The sequence below is a fragment of the Neomonachus schauinslandi genome, chromosome 11 (assembly GCF_002201575.2).
Source record: "Neomonachus schauinslandi chromosome 11, ASM220157v2, whole genome shotgun sequence".
Taxonomy (NCBI): domain Eukaryota; kingdom Metazoa; phylum Chordata; class Mammalia; order Carnivora; family Phocidae; genus Neomonachus; species Neomonachus schauinslandi.
The window spans coordinates 2,345,426-2,365,069 of record NC_058413.1 but is presented as its reverse complement, the minus strand read 5'-3'; the positions used below and the strand labels follow the sequence as shown (position 1 = coordinate 2,365,069).

The window sequence follows — 19,644 nt, the reverse complement described above, 5'->3', positions numbered from 1 at the left end:
TCTCCTTGTAGGTCTAGAGTGAACAAAAGCAACATCCCCTGTAGGTGTGCACCTCTGGGCAGCAGGGCTCTGGCTGGGCAAGCCCTTCGGGGTTCAAAGCAACTTTAGACTCAGCCTATGGGAAATCTGGTTGCTGCCGTGTGCTGTGTGGGTGGGTGGGTTGTGTCCTGGGAGAGGGCCCCTGAGGCCCTGACACAGCGGGTGACCCCCAGCCCCTCAGGCAGGGCTGCCCTGTGAGCTCCCATTCTGCTGCTTGCTCACCTGTTCATGCAGCGAATGCGTTGAGTGTCTAGAATGTTCTGGGCTTACCTCTAGATGCTGAAGGTATATGCTGAGTGAATAAAGTGGGGTGTGGGGCAGACATAAAGAAGTGGCGTGAGGACAAAGAAAGCAGGAAGGGGGTCCGGGCTCTGGTTGGAACAGCATCCAGGGAGACCTGACGGAAAGAAGACACCCAGCAGAGCCCTGAGGAAGAGCAGGAGCCCGGCCATGTCTGGGGGAGCATTCCAGGCAGGCAAGGACAGTGGGATGAGAGACCCCAAAAAGAACAGGCCACGCTCTTGTGGAGTGAGCGGGGTTGAAGTCAGGCCTGGGGGGGGTTCCCTGTGAGGTGGGGGTGGTCTGGAGGACGAGGAGGGGGGATGTGATCTTGCACCTGTCAGCAGTCCACTCTCGCCTGCCCATGGGGGAGCCTGCGTCACAGAGATGATGGGCTGGGCCCCTGTGTGGCAGCCGTGGGTGACAAGGGCTGCATTCCGGACGTGTGTGCAGATGGGGCTCCCGGACCGGCTGGCGGCTTGGCTGTGCCCTCAGCAAGGGTAGTTCGTGAGGGGCAGGACTCCGGCCGAGACGGAAGGGTGTGGCTTTGGGGAGTGGGTGGCGGATCAGACGGGGTCGCATGAGCCAGAGCCCTCCTGGGGGTGCGCTGGGGAAGGAAGCACGTGGGCTTTGGGGAAAGCCTGTGTTTTAAGCACAGCATTCATTTGAGGGCTCAAGGAGGACTTTTACCCTGGGTGCCCACCCCTTTCCTGTGCGTGAAGAGCTCGGGGTTCAGGACATCCCCGAGAAGCAGGCCATGTTGCGTGCCGGCTGCTTGGAAAATGCCGCGGGCCTTCATCCTTCTGCCAGTTCATTCCACCTCGTCCTTGCTGATGGCACTGCGTCCGGAAGTGTGCGGGGGGCCTGGCCTGCGGTGCAAGCAAGTGCAGAAAGGCCTTTTGTGTGCGCACAGGCCCTCCACATTCATGCTGCCCTGTCTGCCTGGGTGGGCGCTGGGGTGATTTTCGGGCTCCTGTACCGGGCAGGCACGCCCGGATGGGGAAGAAGGGGGCCGGGGCTGTGTAGGGCCCCGTCACCCCTGCCTGCAGCTGTCCTTGCTGTGGATCAGGCGACCCAGTGACCTTGTAGTGGCAGGCAGCTAGCTTGGAAGGGCAGGGGCACCGGCGGAGAGAGGGGACGGGCTCGTACCTCCCCGCCCCAAGGGGGGCCCAGGCCAGGAGCGTGTCTGTGGAAGCGAATGAGCACTGGTCCCTTCTCCATGGTTTGCTCAGAAAATTAAGGGAAAAAACCCAACCGGGATGGTCAAGGCTTAGATGCAGCTCAGTCAGACTCATGGGCTGGGGTACCAGGCTCCTTCCCGAGGCTAAAGGGTCTTCGGTTCAGTGCCCCAGCCTGGCCCCTGCCTCCCTGTTCCAGGGTGGGGCTGGCTCTGTGCCCTTGGCTCAGGCTCGGGGCAGCTCCTGTCCCTGAACCCCCCACACCAGAGGTAGACACAGCTGGGCATTAGTTGGCATGGTCAGAACAGGTTCTACCCAGTGACTGATACCGGGGACGTGAAGGGGTGACAGGCAGTGGCTCCCAGGGGAGAAGAGGGTGGGAGGGGTGAGCAGAACTCAGTACCGCGGAGGAGGTGAGCAATCACGGAGGGCTGGTGAGTGCCAAGGCCATTCCGGCCAGCTGTGCCTGCTGGCTGGTAGGGTTCTGTCCTCCCACAGAGATGGGAGAGGGGGCCCATCCTTCCTGATGGTTCCATGTTGGAGGAGTGGTCTGCAGGTCGCGGGAAGTCCCTTCTGGGTTGGAGGAGAGACATACTCACAATGCTAGTCCTCCCAGTAATTGCTCTAAGTGGGGTGGGCAGGGCCTGCGGCAGGTGTTCTCGGGGGCGGGGCTCTGATCCCAGAAACACAGCCTTCAGCTGCTGGACCCCATGCCGGTGCGGGGGTTTGGCCCGAGCGTCCTGTGTCCTCACCCGCCTTCGGCGCCCACTGGGCCTGGGAGGTTGCTGCTGCTGAGAAGGGGCTGTGGGCCCGGAGGGTTTTCCTTCAGTTGAGGCAGAATTCACATAACGTCAAGTTCACGGTTGCAGTCGCACGGAGATGGCACGGTGCGATGGTACTTAGCTCCCCCGCCCACCCCGGTGCTGTGCAGCTCCACTGTCCTGTTCCAGAGCTGTCCCGTCCCCGCGACTTGGAACCCCACTCGTCTCTCCCCAGCGCCCCTCAGCAGCCCCGGCAGCCACTGGCCTGCTCAGACGTTCCGTACGCGGGGAAGCCCTGCACGTGTCTGGACTCCGGCCCAAGGCCCCCGGGCCCCCGACTGACGCTGTGTGCCTCTGTCTTTGCAGCTCCTGCCTACAGGTCCATCCTGAGCATTAGGGACGAGACAGCCAGGGTGCAGGCCCTGAACGAGCACCTCAGCACGCGTAGCTATGTCCGGGGGTACTCCCTGTCCCAGGCGGACGTGGATGTGTTCAGGCAGCTCTCGGCCCCTCCCGCTGACACGCGCCTCTTCCACGTGGCTCGGTGGTTCAGGCACATAGAAGCGATCCTGGGTGGCCCCTGCGGCAGAGGCGAGCCCTGTGGGCGCCAAGCAAGTGAGTAGCGGAGTGAGTTCCCCGGCTGGTAGCACCTCTCCCGCCGGCGGCCACCTCCAAGGTCAGGGCCCCGAAGCTGGCAGCAGACCCCGCAGGGCTGCTCCTGTCCCCGCGTGTGAGCACGTGGCCTGGCAGCCCGGCCCGCGCGCCCCAAGTGGAGGTCAGGACAGACTCTGCCCAGGAGTCAGCCCGTGCGGGTCACGCCTGCCCGTGGCCGCTGTGACAGAGCTGCCCGGGCCGTGGTGCAGAGCCGCCGCCAGAGCGTGCCGCCCGTGGGGGGGCTGGGGGGGCTGGGGGGGCCTGGGCACAGGCTCCAGCCTGGCATTACACCTAATTGCTGGCCTGGCTTTACTTTGACTGGCTTCTTCTCCTTTATTCTGTCCATGCGCCGCGGTGTGTGTGTGTGTCCGCCACGTAATTAACATGTTATGTTAACAGTCACTGAAGTCTCTGAAAATCAGAACGAAGTCAGTTCTCAACTTTGAGCTTGAGCTGCAGCCTGTGGGTGCTGGCGTGTCTGACAGGTGACGGCGGTTACTTTCGGGGTCCTTCTGGAACATCCGAGGGCTCAGGCCCTGTGTGGTTTCTCTCCTGCGATGAACCCCTGGGTGCTTCGTCCCACAGTCGCCCGATGCCCTTGAGCAGCTCAGCTTGGGCGGTCGCGCGGCTTCGTGGGAGGGGTGGGCCGCCTGCTGCCTCTGCTGATCCTCGCAGGGCGGGGCAGCCTCCTGGGGGCTTTTCCATACTCCTTCAGGTGGGGCGTTGGAGCATCGCCCAGCACCTACGCCGCTCTCCTGGGCTGGGTCCCCTGCCGGAACAGGCGGAGGTGGGGGCATCGTTTCCCCCCGAGTGGGGTGTGATTTGGTTTTCTGGATAATCCTTCCCCAGCCCAGGGTGGGACCTTTGTGGGTACACTGTCTCCTCCATGGGCACGGTGACCCTGCTGATGTCCATGGTGTCAGGTGCCATGTCGTCTCTCTGGGTCCCAGCTCCTAAGACACAGCGTGCAGGGGCGGAGGTCAGGGCACATCCGGGGCTCCCAGCCTTGGAGCGGCCTGGCTCGTGGTCCATCTAGGACCTTGTCTAGAGAACAAGCCGGTGCCTTTTAGCCGTGCAGAGGAAGGGCCACCGGAGGCAGAGAGCCGCCCTGTGCGTTGACGAGGCTAGGCTGGCTGGGGGGCAAGGAGAGATGCACCCTGGCTGGCACCCATAACGTTTCCTGACTCCTTCTGCCTGCAAGTCCCCTCGTGTGCCCGGCCCATGGCCGCGGGTGGCCTGCAAGCGGGGCCGCTCCCGGGACCCTCTCCCACGTCCCTGGGAGCACAGGAACCGAGCACCTGCTGGCCCGCTTGTTGCTGCCAGAATTGAGCACTGCTCCGTTCAGGGTCTGATGTCCTGTCCCGGGCACGAGCACTGTCTCTCCCAGCCCCCCGCTTCCCGGCACCCTGTCCCCACTCCCTCCGAGCCCGTCCCAGCGGCGGTGCCCATGACAGCTGCCCCTGCTGCTGGCGCCCGGTCTGTCCCTCCGTGTCCCTCCCCGGGCTGTGGGCCTCAGAGCCCGAGCCACCCTCTCAGGCACAGAAAGTGGGGCGGCCCCTGTCCCTGCCGCCTCCCAGTCCCATCAGCACCCCTCACGGCCGCGGCACAGAGGGACCACTCCGCCCAGGGCCTGGCCTGCGGTCAGTGTCTGGAGTGCTGCCCCTCCCGCCAGGGACCCCTGTGCCGCTGTGGGTCCCAGCCCCCCGGCAGGGGGCTCAGGCCCCGTGGCTGTCGGGGCGGCACAGTGTGGCACCCCTCTCTGCCCCACCCGTGTCCTGGGGGAGCGTTTCTCCTCTGTCGGAGGTGGGATGGGCGCAGCGCCCCTAAGCGGTGTGTGCGTTTCTATCGGGTCGGGGCTGTGGCTGCGCAGTGGCCCCATGCCCAGGACGGGGCCTGGAGGGGACTGGCTCTGTGTTGGATGAACGGGATGTGTGTTAGTTCAAGCAGAGGCGGAAACAAGGAGTTAGTGCACGGGATGGTGAGTGCTGGGGTGGAGGCGCGGGCACGGCGTGGGGAGACTCGGCTTAGCCTTGTCGGGGTGTAGAGGGTCGCGGGTGGGCTGCTGTCCTGAGTGAGCCATGTTCGTGCTCGGGCATGGCGCAGCTGATGGTGTAAGGGAACACTAGTGGAAAATGTCCTCATTAAACCAGGGTCCTATGTGATATCTGCCTGAGTCCCTCGAGCCTGCCACCAGCTGTGTGACCGTGGTGGCCCTTTGCGGCGCAGCCAGGCTCCCTGGGCTCCACCGCCGGCTGCGTCCCGCCACCCCCCGTCTTCTTGGATGGGCCTCCCGTGCTGTGAACCCCAAGCCTTCCCGCCTCGCAGGACGAGCAGTGCTGGTCCTCCGGCTCGCATCTGTGTGTGGCCGCTCTGGCCGATGCCCCCGCTCAGCTCAGATAGCAGTGTTGTCTGTCTCAGGAGCTGTGGGGTGTGAGTGAGAGAGGGGATGCATGGTGTCATCTGCAGCACATTGAGCATCACTGAGTCCCAGACTGAGAGTTCCCTTCACGGGCACTTGCTGCATGTAAAGTGAGCCTGTGAGACGCGCGCCTGACCTCAGGAATAAGCACCCCTGTCTCATTGAGGGTGTGGGCCTTCCCACGCACCGGAGTCTGTGCCGCCTCGTTTGCTGGCCGCCACCCAGAGTAAGGAGCTCCTGTTGAGCGCGGGCTGCCTCTCTCCCTGTCTGCCCGCTCCCCTTCCCACCTGCACGCGCTCACGCAGACATGCACACGGAAGCTGCCTTCCTCCTCCGCTCTCCTCCGCCTGTCACTTCAGGCAGCCTCTGTGTGGCTGATGAGACACCTTGGGCAAACAGCCAAGCCCAGGACTGACTGCTCCGTGATCCCAGCAGGAAGCAGCGAGTGGGGCTCTGTGGGGTCTTGGTCAGCAGGCCATCCAGCACGAGAGGCAGAGGCGGGGAGTGGACGGGAGGGCAGCTCAGTGAGCTGCAGACCCCTGCTTGGGAAGACGGGTCCGGTAGCGTGGAGGCTTCCATGGGCCCAGCCTGTGCACTGTGAGTGAGGCACAAAGCTGGCTCTGTGAGCGAGAGCTGGGGGGCACAGCTGGGCTCTAGACGCAGGATGCTAGATGCCCAGGACGGAGCAACACCCTCTCGGGCTCTCAGGCACCCACCACGTAAGTACTGCTCTCTGTCCATCTGGAAGTGTGGGCCTGGGACCATGGAGCCGCAGGGGCAGCCCCCGAGACAGCGCTGGGGAGGGGACGGTGGTGGTGGCAGGAGCGGGGAGGATATGGGGTCCTGGAAGGCAGCGGGGGACAGAGCCACCCCACACTGTTCCAGAGTTGGTCAAGCACCCATGTGGAGCTGGAAGCCACAAGCGTCTTGTCCCAGTCGAGTCAGGGAGTGATCCACATGTTGCAGGGGGTGGGGACCAGAATTGAGGGGGAGCTGGCCATTTGCCCCCGTCTAATGGAGATGGGGCTGGGGTGGAGCCTGTTGTTACTGAGTTTCTGGGGCCCTGAGCTAGTTGCGGCCTGGCCAGTCCCGTACTGCTCTGGAAAGTGGCCCATGTCCCACAAAGCCTCCACAAGGCGTAGAGTACCCCCACTTGTCTGCTGCATTTGAGTCTGGCACTGCAGGGCCCATGCCCCCTCCTGGCCCATAAGCAGTGTCCACCACGGTGCCCGTAAGCAGCCGGGAGGGCCTGGGTTTGGGGAGCAAGGGATGCAGTGGGTGTGAGCACGTCTCACAGGTGCTCCCAAGCTGTGCTGCCCCACAGACTGTGAGCAAAGCAAAATAGAGACGCCGTTGCATTTGACATGGGTGATGCTGACGGAGACCCGCACCCTTAGCCCTGTTCGTTGAGAAAGACCAAGTGGGTGCAGCGTGACTTGCATTCTCTCTGCCTTGGCAGGTAAAGGCCGGCGAGGGCAGCCTCAGTGGTCTCCCCCGGCAGGGTCTCCTCCGTGCAAGCTCCGTCTCTACAACAGCCTCACCCGGAGTAAGGTAAGGAGGGAGCGTGGCCTGTGGGGTGCAGCGGTGGCCGCGGGGGGGTGGGGCGGGGCGCATGTGCCCTTCCGGACCACTGAGTTGGTATCTGGGCGAGCTCTGCAGCCATCGGTCCAGACGGGAGTGAAGTCTTAGCTCTTGCCACGCATTGTGCACATGGCCCGTGGGGGGCACAGCTGACCTCTGACACCGGGCATGCCCAGGGGCAGCCTGCCTGTGGGCTTGCGGGCCTGGAGCGCCCGAGCACGCGTCGCTCAGAGCCAGGCCAGGTGCCGGCCTGCTTCCGGGGAGGACACGAGGTGGTGGTTGTCACCGCGCATGCCAAGCACAAGAGGCACAGTGGGGCCCTGGCTGACGTGGTTGGGAGCCAACCGGGTTTTGGGAAGAAGGCAGGATCGGATCCCAGTTGAACGGGGTTTGCTTGGTGTGTTCTCCTCAGCGTGGCCCATGGGGCTCCAGCTGTGGGCTGATTGGAATTTCATCAGTGAGCACAGTGGCGGACGGGGAGACAGGGGTCTCAGGGAGTCCACCCAGAGTAACTGAGCTCCTCCACCCCCAACGTCTGTGACTTTTGTCAGTAAAACAAAATCGTTCTTGTTGAATTTTGTATAAACAGCCATGCTCTTTGTTGCTGGTTGGGGTGATCCTGCACAGCACCTCTTACGCGGCTGATGGTTGTCATTCCTTCATTTTTAACAAAGGACGTGTTTATACCTCAGCATGGGAAAAGGGTGACGTGGTACAGCTGTGGACCTACTGTCTACGACGCATCTCACATGGGGCATGCCAGGTAGGGGCTGCTGCCGGGCGCCCAGCACGGGCCGGGGTCCCCGGGTGTCTGGGGGTGTGGGTCCTACAGGGAGCATCTCAGCCCTTCCGAGATCTCCACTCTGCTCCAGGGACCTGAGATTTGAAAGGAAAATCAGTCCTGGACTTTGCCTTTCCTGTTTCTGAGATAAACATTTTCATTCCATAAGTAATCCATATTGATGATGGAAAAGTTGGAGAGTATGCAGGGGCCATGAGCTCGCTGTCCTGTTGCCCTGTGGCTGGCATCCTGGGATGCACACATGTGTTTTGTTCCCCGTGCCTTGGTTCTCCCAGGCCACAGCTCTGGCGGGAGCCCAGGCGTAGAGCAGGCCTGGCCCCACGGTGCTCCTGGCTCCTGTGCGGGGCCGCGGAAGCCTTACCCTGGTTTTCGTGGCCGTGGCCCCGTGGGCCAGGGTGTGTGGCGGGCCGTGGGACAGGTCTCTTCCCGCGCTCTAGGTCCTACATCTCCTTCGACATCCTGCGGAGGGTGCTGCGTGACTACTTTGGGTATGACGTCTTCTACTGCATGAACATCACGGACGTGGACGACAAGGTAGGGCTCTCACCGGGACGTCCTCAGTACGGTGGGTGATAGGGAGGAGGAAGCGTCATTTGTAGATGAGATCAGGTGGGCCTTGGCCCAGCTCGGGTCTGGACCTGATGCACACGGCATGAGTCCCCTCCGCTCGGTAGCTTGGTGGTGTATACTGATGACGTCATATAGAAGCCGGGAGAAACCTCGTGTCCAGGGGCCCAGTTGATAAAACGTCAGCCCGTGGGGCTTCGTGGCAGCAGGACCCGCGGTCACGCGTGCTCTTGTGTGGGGAGGGCGCGGGGGGCGGGGGTGCAGCTCATTTCCTCGAGATCAGCAAGGTCATGGGAGCAGCCCCGGCGCGGCCGCCTGGGACTCGGAGTCTGCCTGCTTCGTGGGGCACGACCCCCAGTTTCCCTCTCCTCCCTCCAGATCATCACGAGGGCCCGGCAGAACTACTTGTTCGAGCAGTATCGGGGGAAGCGGCCACGGGCGGCCCAGCTCCTAGAAGATGTTCACGCCGCCCTGAAGGTGGGCCCCTCGCTGTCTGCTCCTTGACTCCTGACTGTCCCGAGAGCCGTGGCCGTCCTTGGTGGGCTCCACACAGTAACCAAAGCCAGCCCCATCGGGGGCCCCGGAGTTCTGACCGATGTGTCCCCTGGCCGCTGGGAAGAGTCACCAGGAAAGACACACTTGGGCGGGGGCCTGTGCCTCCCACTTACGGGAGAGTGTCCGAGTCCGAAACGGTGGCACTGATGGATGCTTGCTCGTTAGATGCTCCAGACGCCCCTGTGGGCTCATCCGTGTGGCGGTCTCAGCCACGCAGGCGCTGCACCAAGCCGCTTCCTTCAATCAGGAGTGCTGGAAATTTTCAGAACTTGAAGAAATCAGTTCTTTCCAATATAATATTGTCATTTTGAATGACAGTGTTACGAATTACTGTTTTAACGAAGTAAGGTTAGAATAAGTCCTTTGATGCTCTGTAATTACTATTTTAGTAGCTGCAGTAGTAATTACGTGTGCTTCTGTGTTTTATCTCTAGAAGAAACACTAGGAATGAAATCAGAGCTTAGCCGGCTTAGGCCGACCAGAGGTGGGCCTGCCAGGTCATGGGTGACTTTGTGACGGTCATGAAGTCCCCAGGTGACGCCCCCGTGACCCCGAGCACAGCGTGTGACATCAGAGAACCAGGCCTGGGGGGTCGCGGGGAGCAGGCTTTCAGGGGAAGCTGGGCCCACGCCCTTAGGGACGCAGACTGCTTTCTTGTCCCCAGCGAGGGCCCCCGGGGGAGCACGGGGCTGTGCTGAGCCGCGTCTGATGGGCCCGCCCTCTCCTGTGCTTGCAGCTGTTTTCGGTCAAGTTATGCGCGGCCACGGACCCTGACAAAAGGCAGATGCTAGATCGCATTCAGCGCGCAGTGAAACTGGCCGCAGAGCCCCTGGAGAAAGCTGTGCAGAGCGACCTCCCAGAGGAGGTGGCCGACCGCCGTGTGGAGGTGAGGTCTCCACGGGCCCGCCACAGCCCCGCTCGCTGTTCGCGGGTCCCAGCCTGCGCCTCCGCGCCTGTGGCCGCCCGGGAGGGGGCTGGCCAGTGCCCTCCCGCCCGGCACCTACCGCCTACCCCCGCGCCACCTCCTCACGGGACTGGGGGCCCACTGGTGTGTGTGTGGCAGGTCATTCCAGAGTCCTCCAGCCGGCACTTCTGTGTTTCTTGGTGGCACACCGGCGCAGAGAGCTGAGGGAGGTTGAGGTTGCACTGGGCTGTGGGGCGCCCTGGGCCGGCTCTCCTGCCCCTGGGAGAAGTTCGCCCCCAGACGGGGTGAGGGCACGGGGTGCACGGGGCCTGGCTCTCTTCCAGCCTTTCCCCTGCGGGCGGCCCTGGCCCTTCTCCTTCACGCCGGCGCCCTCTGCTGGCCACCCTCTTCAACACTCAGGAATCGAGAAGCTCCAGAAAAGGTGTGGCCACCGCTGTCTGTCCATCTGGAGGCCGTGGAAGAGATGCCCCCAGAGCTCGGCCCGGCTTAGGCTTTCCTTTCACTTTCTTCCTCACTTAGCGTGGATTTCTGGCGCGGGCTTGTTCTGAGCTTAATGAGAGAGTCCCCCCTACACGGGCTTGAAGATGAGCGCTTTGCTCAGCGTGCTTCCGAGTGGGGCCCCTCATGGTAGCTGGCCTTCCTTCGATGGGCGTCCTGGGCCCAGCTGTTTCTCCCTCTCCTCAGACAGCAGTCACGTTCCCGTTACCAACAATTTACCATCTTAACCATTTTTAGGTGTGGAGTTCAAAGGTATTAAGCACATTCACATTATTGTGCAGCCGTCCCCACCATCTGTCTCCAGAACTTTCCATCTTCTCAAATAGAGACTCTGTTTGAGTCTCTCCGGCCCCAGCACCCACCGTCCACTCTGTTTCCATGAATCTGGGGACTCCAGGGACCACATAGAATGCTATGGTGTCTGTCCTTTTATGACTGGTCTCTTTCCCTCGGTTTGACGGCCTCTAAGTTGTGGTAGCCCCCGGAAACCACTGATCTTTTTGCTGCCTCCATGGTTTTCCCTTTCCAGAATGTCACAGAGTTGGAATCCTGTAATACGTGGCCTTCTCAAATCGGCTTTTGTCACTGAATATAGGTTTTAGGGTCCTTCATGTCTTTTCATGGCTTGATAGCTCCTTTCTCTTTAGTTCTAGATAATACTCCATCATCTGGATGGAACGCAGCTTGTTTATCTTTCCATCTACCGAAGTGCATCTTTGTTGCTTCCAAGTTTAGGCAATTGCGAAGAAGCTGCTGGAAATGTCCATGTGCAGGTTTTTGTGTGGACATAAGTTTTCAGCTCCTTTGGGTAAATGCCAAGGAGCATGACTGCTGGGTCATACAGTAAGAGTATGTGTAGTTTTGTAAGAAGCCACACACCGTCTTCCAAAGCAGCTGCACCATGTTGCGTTCCCCCCGGTAGTGATGAGCATTCCTTTGGTTCTGGGTTTTCCCAGCGTCAGGTGTTGCCAGTGTGAGTATTTGGGCCCTTGTAACAGGTGTGTGCTGGTATCTCGTTGTGATTTGCATTTCCCGGAAACATTGGATGTGGGGCGTCTTGTCATGTGCCTATTTGCCTGTCTGTGTGTCTTCTTGGGTGCAGTGCCTTTCAGGTCATTGGCCCATTTTTTATCAGGTGGTTTGTTTTCTTACTGTTGAGTTTGTATATTTTGGGTAATAGTCCTTGATCAGATGTGTCTCTGGCAAGTATTTTCTCCCAGTCTGTAGCTCATCTTTTTGTTTTCTTGACAGTGTCTTTTCCAGAGCAGACATCTTTAATTTTGATGACGTCCAGCATGCTGAGCTCCACGAGCGGTGTGTGGCAGTGACTTCTTCACAACCACACTGATGGCATGGGTGTTGGATTTTGTCATATGCTTTTTCTGCATCTAGCAACGCTATTATGGCATTTTACTTCTTTGGTCTGTTGACGTAATAATTTACATTAATTGATTTTATACTGTTGAACCAGCCTTCCATACCTGTGATAAATCCCACTTGGCCGTGGTATGTAATTCTTTTCGGACTTTTTTTTTTTTAAGATTTTTATTTATTTATTGAGAGAGAAGAACGATAGAGAGAGAGCACATGAGAGGGGGGAGGGTCAGAGGGAGAAGCCGGCTCCCCGCCGAGCAGGGAGCCCGATGTGGGACTCGATCCTGGGACTCCAGGATCATGACCTGAGCTGAAGGCAGTCGCCTAACCAACAGAGCCACCCAGGCACCCTTTTTTCGGACTTTTGTGGATTTAATTTGCTAATATGTTGTTAAGGATTTTTCCATCTGTGTTCATGAGGGATACTGGTCTGTAGATTTCTGTTCTTGTAATGTCTTAGCTTTTGGTATTAGAGTAATACTGTCTTCATAGAATGAGTTAGTAGCCCCTCTGCTTCTGTCCTCTGAAAAACTGTAGAAAACTGATATCATTTGTTCCTTAAATGTTTAGTAAAATTCACCAGTGAACTCCTCTGCATCAGGTGATTTCTGTTTTGGAAAGTTATAAATTCTTTTTTTTTTTTTTAAGATTTTATTTATTTTTTTGACAGAGAGAGACACAGCGAGAGAGGGAACACAAGCAGGGGGGAGTGGGAGAGGGAGAAGCAGGCTCCCTGCCGAGCAGGGAGCCCGATGCGGGGCTTGATCCCAGGACCTTGGGATCATTACCTGAGCCGAAGGCAGACGGTTAACGACTGAGCCACCCAGGCACTTGGAAAGTTATAAATTCTTAATTAAATCTCTTTACTAGCTCATCTTGTGTGAGTGTTGGTAGCTTGTGTCTTTCAAAGAATCGGTCCATTAATCCAGGTTATCAAACTTGGGGGCACAGAGTTGTGTGTAGTGATTTTTTATTAAGTTTTTAAATTTCCGTGAGGTCTGTAGTGATGGCCCTCTTTTGGGTATTAGTATTAGTATTAGTACCCCTTTCTTAGGTAGTAGCCTGGCTAGAGGCTCATCAATTTTATTCATTTTCTCAAAGAACCAGTTTCTGGTTTTGTTGATTTTTCTCTATTGATTTCCTGTTTTCTGCTTTAATTTTTATTATTTCTTTTCTCCCATTTTGGATTTAACTTGTTCCTCTTTTTCTAGTTTCATAAGATGGAAGCTTAGATTAGCTTGATTTTAGACCTTTTTTCTTTTCTAATCTGTGCACCCAGTGTTATAGATGTCCTTTAAGCACTACTTTTGCTGCATCTCACAAATTTTGATAAGGTGTGTTTTCATTTTCATTTTGGTTCAAAATTTTTAAATTTTTTCTCAAGATACCTTCTTTGACCCGTGTGTTCTTTCGAAGTGTGTTGTTTGATCTCCATGCATTGTGGGAACTTTCCAGCTCTCTTTCTCTTACTGATCTCTAGTTCAGTTCCACGGTGGTCTGAGAGCAGACACAATGTATGATTTCTGTTCTTTTGAATTTGTTCAGACGTGTTGTATGGCCCAGCCTGTGGTCTGTGTTGGTGAACGTTCCCTGTGAGCTTGAGAAGGATGTGTGTTCTGCTGCTATTGGACCAAGTGGTCCATAGATGTCCATTAGATCCAGCTGACAGAGCGCGTAGTTGAGGTCAACTATGTCCTTAACTGATCTCCTGCCTGCGGGGTCTGTCCACGCCCAAGGGAGGGGTATTGAAGTCCCCAACTACCTTCACGGATTCATCTGTTTGTCCTTGCAGTTCTGTTTGCTTTTGCCTCACTTAGTTTGCTGCCCTGCCGTTGGGCCCATGCACCAGAAGCACCGCTGTCTTAGAGAACTGACCCCTTTGTCTGGCCAAGCTCTTCTTTATCCCTGATGACTCTCCTGGCTTTGAAGTTGGCTCTGTCTAAAACAAGCTACTCCTGGTCTATTTTGATTTGTGATAGCATGGTACCTTTGTTTCCATCCGTCTACTTTTAATTTATACGTGTCTTTATATGTAAAGTGGGTTCCTTGTGGACAACATACATTTGGGGCTTGTATTTTGATCTACCTGACTGTTTTATCTGGTGCATGTAGACCACTGACATTCACGGTGGTACGGAGATAGCTGGATTCCTAGACACTGTGTGTCTTGTTTTTTATTCACTGCCCTGTTCCTTGTTCCCATTGATTTCTTCCACTCTTTTTCTGTCTTTTGTGTTTTGATTGAACATTTTACATGATTCCACTTTTTCTCCTCTTACGGCATATCAGTTATACTTTTTTTTTTTCCTTTTTTTTAGTGGTCGCCCTATAGTTTGCAATATACACTCACGACTAATTTCAGTCCACTTTCAAAGACACTATACTGCGTGGTCCTAGGGGTGCTTTACAGTAACAGAATGATCTAGTTCTGCCTCCCGTCCTCATGTTGTTGCTGTTGTCCATTTTACCTATCTAAAAACCTGGGGTGGGGGGGCTATGTGTGCATAAAGTATGTACATAAGCGTGCAGATTGATAACGTTCTTGCTATAAACTGTTACTTGTTAGATCAATGAAGAAAAACAAAAGTTTTGGGGCACCTGGGTGGCTCAGCCGGTTGAGCGCCTGACTCTTGGTTTCGGCTCAGGTCATGATCTCAGGGTCATGAGATCGAGCCCCACATCGGTCTCCATGCTCAGCGGGGAGTCTGCTTAAGATTCCTTCTGCCCCTCCCCTCTGTTGACACACACTCTCTCTCCCTCTCTCAATACATAAATACTTTTTCTTAAAAAAGGAAAAACAGAAGTTTTCATTTTACCTTTGCATCTTCTCTCCGATGCTCTCCCTCACTGTGCAGACCTGTTTCTGACCTCTATTATTTTTGTTCTCGCTAAAGAACTTCTTTTCACATTTCTTGCAAAGCAGGTCTACGGGCAACAAGTTCCCTCGATTTTTGTCTGCCTGAGAGCTTTTGTTTCCCTTTGCTTTTGAAGGATAAGCACGCAGGGTCCAGAGTTCAAGGGTGGTGAGTGTTTTCTCTCGACATTGAAGCGTCCCCCACATCTCTTGCTTACATGCTTTGTGAGGACGAATTGGGTGCGGTTCTTATTTTGTTCCTCTATGGCCAAGGTTTTTGTCCTCGGACTCCTTTTGGGATTTTCTGCAGCTTTCCTATGGAATGCCTGGGTGTGGTGTCCTGCCTGAGGTTCCCTGAGCTTTCTGCGCCTGCGGTTCAGGGTCTGCTGTGAGTGGGGGGCTCTCAGTCGGTGGGGTTCAGATGTTTCTCTGCTCCTTCCCCCCTCCTGTCCCTCTGGCATCCCCACAAGCACCCGTCGCACCTTCTGTGCTTGTCCCGCTGTCCTTGGCCATTCTGCTGCGTTTCGCTGGGTCTCTGAGAAGGCAGACCGTCTGGTTTGACGCTTCTCTTCAGCTGGCCTCAGGCGCCGAGATTCTTCCGTCGGCCGCGTCCACTCTACCGATGACCCCAAAAGACGTTCTTCATTACCGTCCCAGTGTCGTCGATCTCCGGCGCCTCCTTCCCGTTTTCTCAGACTTCCTTCTGTCTGCTCACCTTGCCTGTCCGTCCTTGCATGCGGTCGACCGGCCTGATGCATTAGAGCCCCGAGCGTGTTCGTCCTGGTCGTTTCAGAATGCTGGGCTGAGCGCTGCCGGAGCCCTGCCGCGTCGGGTTCTGTTGCTGCTCTGTCTTCGATGCTTTTTGCCTTTTGGTGTGCCTTGTCATTTTTTCTCCATAGCCAGACGTGAGGTACCGAGTAGAAGGGCCTGCTGTGAGCACACAGGGTGGGGTGGCCGGGCTCGAGGGTGGCCCATGGGCTGTGCGTGGGGCTCAGTCTCCAGCGCGCCGCGCCTCTGGCCCAAGCATCTTGGCGGGTCCCCGTCACTGCTCGCCAGCCCAGCAACAGTCAGCAGGACAGTTCTCCCTGGGGGCTTGGCGGGACGCCCGAGCCGCCCCTTCCCTGTTAGCGCCATGCGTACAAACGCGCCCACCCTGCGTGGCCTCCCTTTGTCTTCCACACCTACTTTCCCTGCACTTTCTCCCTCCGCCCTTTGTTCTTTGCCCTCTCGCCCCCACGGGTGGACTGCAGACCGCTTGCCTGTCCCCATGTGCCTGTCACTACAGTTCACGTGCTGGAAACCCCGGTTCCTCCAGAGCCGGACCTCAGGGTCCCCGCAGCCTGCAAGGCTCAGGCCGCGGCCATGACACTCACATCCCATCACAGATGGACATTTCTCCCAGGTGACGTGGGTGCTGCAATGACAGGACAGGTCTTGTACCAACGCTGCACTGTTGTGGTGCGTGACACGGGGCTGGCCTCTTTGGTTGATGGCCCCTGACTGTCGGGGCACCATGGCCTTGACACCTCCCTCCGGGACGGGACTCTGCCCATCGCCTGACCACCAGCACCTCCAGCGTCCCGTGGACGCCCGGCCGCATGCTGGCCGCAGTCAGCTCTCCTGAACGTGGCTCTGCACCTCCCTGTCACGGTCTGGTGTTTGTCTTAGTGCTGAGCCGTTCACAGGAGCATCGTGGTCTCGCAGGGATGGCAGCCCTTCGTGGAGCAGGACTCTGGGCCGCACATCTTTGAATTCGAGGCCATTATTAATGCAGACCAACTGCGTGAGATGCGGTCTTACGTGATCAACTCGTACGTGTGTGTGGACGTTCGCTTTCTTTTTGTTCAGGTGCTGTTGGAAGAAGCAAAGGACTTGCTCTCTGACTGGCTGGACTCCACCCTCGGCAGTGAGGTTACTGACAATTCTATCTTCTCCCAACTGCCCAAGTTCTGGGAAGAGGAATTCCACAGAGACATGGAGGCCCTGAACGTAAGTGCGGCCGATGAGCCCATGCTTGCTCTCTGCACCCCAATGCCCGAACGGCCTCACGCCACCCGGGCCATGTTCCTAATCGCTCGCTGAATGCGGTTTCACATGCGAGCCGAGGGCACAGGGGGCTTCTCTGCCAGCATTTGGTTCTGCTGGTTTCTTGGGGCGTGCTTGTCTGAGGCCGACATTTCTGAAGGAAGAACTGGGACCTTCTCTGGCCGTCCACAGGTTCTTCCTCCAGACGTCTTAACCCGCGTTAGCGAGTATGTGCCAGAGATCGTGAACTTTGTCCAGAAGATCGTGGACAATGGCTACGGGTGAGCTGAGGGCCCTCCTCGGGTCAGTGCACCGTTCAGGGGAAGGTTTGCCAAGGAAGGCAGCTCTCCGTCTCTGAGAGGGGCTGCGGAGCAGGGAAGCTGCTGGGCGTGTGGGTGCCGCTGAGCATGTGGGCGCCTGGCGCTGCCGTCACCAAGCCCACAGACCAGGCGGCTGAAGCAGCAGAAGCGGATTTGCTCACAGCTCCAGACGGCAGATGTCTGAGGCCGCCAGCATGCCAGCAGGACGGGGTCCTCTGAGGGCCTTGAGGGAAGGGTGTATCCCAGCCCCTCTCCTTGGTGCAGACAGTGGCCGTCTCGCGGACTTCTCACACATTTGTCACTCTGCACATGGGCTGCTTGGGCTCCTTTTGTGTCCCGATGTCCTCTTCTGCAGATAGATGTGTAGGGGTCACACTGGGTCAGGGCTCATCCTGCTGACCTCACCTTCCTTCTGGGAAGACCCTGTCTCCAAATACACTCCCATTGGCAGGTGCTGGTGGCTAGGACCGTACGTATGAATTTGGGGAGGATACGGTCGAGCCCGCGACTTCCCCATAGTAGCATGCCTTTACACACTGACCTCCTAGCAGGCCTCTTTCCTCCGTGCCGCTGGGTCCTCAGCTTCAGGGCTGCTTTGTAAGAGAACTCCCCGGGCTTTCCTTGATGTTGGTCGCCATCCAACAGGTATTTAGCCGTACCGATGCCATCTCTTTGTTCAAGGCAGGCGGGAAGAGCAAGAGGGTGGTGTTGGCTGTGCCCAGCCTGTCCCTGAAGCCCCCAGCAGACTTGCTGGTGCAGCCCAGGGCCTGGGGCCAGCCCTGCCAGGTGGGCCTGGGGCTGTGGCCAGGATGGGGGTGCTGTAGGGAACCCCTGCCTGCAGTCCACCAGGGTGCCCACAGCTCAGACCGTGAGCACGTGGCCTGGCCTGGTGAGCGTGGACTTGCCAGGTGTCTGGAGGCATCGGCCTCACTGTGTGAGCAGAGAGCACTTGTCCCCGAGTCATCTCCCAGGGCAGGTGTGGTTCCCTCGGGGCCCTTCGCCCGGCTGTGATTCCGCACACTGCCCCGGCCCTGGCCTCCGGTCCTAGCACCACCTGTCTGCGGGAAACACGGTCCAAGTGTCTGCAGTGAGCACGGTCAGAAATCACCAAGAAATGAAGGCATAAACGGGAGCGTGGTGTCTACAGCACATGGCGCCTGTTGGTGGCGCCCCCACTGTAGGAGATTGCTTCCCGCCTCGTGGGGCAGTCGTGGCGTCTGCTGGACCAAGTGAGGAGTGGCGAACTCCTGGTGTGGGCCTGGAGCAGCACAGGTTCTCCGGAAGTGACAGGCGCCTCTCTCTGCCCCACTAAACACGACCACTCAGGACGACACGAGATCGTGTGCCAAACTGAGTGCCGTGGGCAAGGCCACGGTGGGAGAAGACAGATCATTCTGGGCTGGAGTAACCTGGAGTGCTTCTGGGAGGCAGAGAGCCTTGGCTGGGCAGGTGGGTAGAATGTAGCCAGAGGGAGGGCCTGGCGGGAGCACGCCGTCGCTGAGGCGAGGGACTGGCCGGGAGCTGCAGGGCCGTAGGACGCGAGGCAGGGGGTGTGCAGAGGGACCCGCTGCCTGGCGAGCGAGGAGTTGGCTTCCGTGGCGTGCAGTGTCCTTGGCAGGCCCGCTCGGCCTGCACAGCGGCCGTGGTTGTGAGTCGCTGCACCACAGAACCGGTAAATGGCCAAGCCGGCCCCGGACGCAGAAGGCAAAGCAGATGGAAGCGGCACGCGGGCCGTGTAACACTTGGCTCTTCGGGTCATCCTCCTGTGAGGTGCTCTGGGCTGTCTTCGAATCCATCCGCTTTCCCACAACCTCGTTCTTACTTTCTAGCTACGCCTCAAACGGGTCCGTCTACTTTGATACGGTGAAGTTTGCTTCCAGTGACAGACACTCCTACGGGAAGCTGGTGCCTGAGGCTGTTGGGGACCAGAAAGCCCTGCAGGAAGGGGAAGGTAAAGTGAGCTTGATGATGGGGTGGGGGGCTTCTTCCCCCTCCCTAGCCCCGGCCATACTCCCCTGGGCGCCTGGGAGCCTTGCCTTGTTCCCTCGGGATTTTAGGAGCTTTCCACGAGAAGCAAAAAAGCGAGTGTATCCAAGAGCATCTTGAAAGCACAGCAGATTCAGGCCCGGGTCCACAGGGCTGGCGTTTGTTGTGCCGAGAGCACCTGAGGGTCAGGGTGGGACACGCTGTGCACCCGTGTGTCAGACACCCAGCGCTGGTGTGTTAGCAATATGCAGGTGGTGACCTGCTGAACGAGGGCACAAAAGCCATCCACACAGGGTCGGCAGCAGCCCCTTCGGCAGCTGAGCTCCCGCTTTGGGCAACCGGAAACCCCCGGGGCCGTTTCAGTTGAAGGCACTGTTTCAATAGCCCCACACGGAGGAAGTGCACTCACAAGGTGTGTTACTTACAAGTTCCAGAACGCGCGTCACGATTTGGGGAGAGCAGGCGCCCGTTCCTTATACGGCGGTGGGGGCAGCGGTGACTGCCTGCCATGGGCTCAACTCTATGTGGTTATTTTGAAAGGTGCCCTGGGACAAGCCAGGCAGGAATTGTGTGACCGTCCAGGTTCTGGGTGTGAGCGGGGGGCGGGGGGCATCACACCATCAGGTCCTGTGTGAACGTCTCGGTTCTGGGTGTGAGTGGGGGGGTGGGCATCACACCGTCAGATCCTGTGTGAACACCCCGGTTCTGGGTGTGAGCGGGGGGCGTCACACCGTCAGGTCCTGTGTGGATGTCCCGGTTCTGGGTGTGAGCACGGGTGGGGTCACACCGTCAGGTCCTGTGTGGATGTCCCGGTTCTGGGTGTGAGC

At 58.1% G+C, this 19,644-nt stretch overlaps 1 protein-coding gene across 3 annotated transcripts in view; it reads left to right on the top strand.

Moving 5' to 3' along the window:
* The window catches only part of CARS1 (cysteinyl-tRNA synthetase 1), a 44,293-nt gene that overhangs the window by 6,851 nt on the left and 17,798 nt on the right, over positions 1-19,644 (top strand). For 2 of the 3 annotated variants that reach the window (XM_021685607.1, XM_044919334.1), the window contains exons 2-10: positions 2,624-2,872; positions 6,790-6,881; positions 7,586-7,674; positions 8,151-8,247; positions 8,659-8,757; positions 9,572-9,721; positions 16,335-16,475; positions 16,704-16,792; positions 18,661-18,782. In XM_021685607.1, the coding sequence (XP_021541282.1) occupies positions 2,624-2,872; positions 6,790-6,881; positions 7,586-7,674; positions 8,151-8,247; positions 8,659-8,757; positions 9,572-9,721; positions 16,335-16,475; positions 16,704-16,792; positions 18,661-18,782 (1,128 nt within the window). The remainder of the gene's footprint in view (positions 1-2,623; positions 2,873-6,789; positions 6,882-7,585; positions 7,675-8,150; positions 8,248-8,658; positions 8,758-9,571; positions 9,722-16,334; positions 16,476-16,703; positions 16,793-18,660; positions 18,783-19,644) is intronic. The other variant, XM_021685608.2, reaches the window with a different exon arrangement.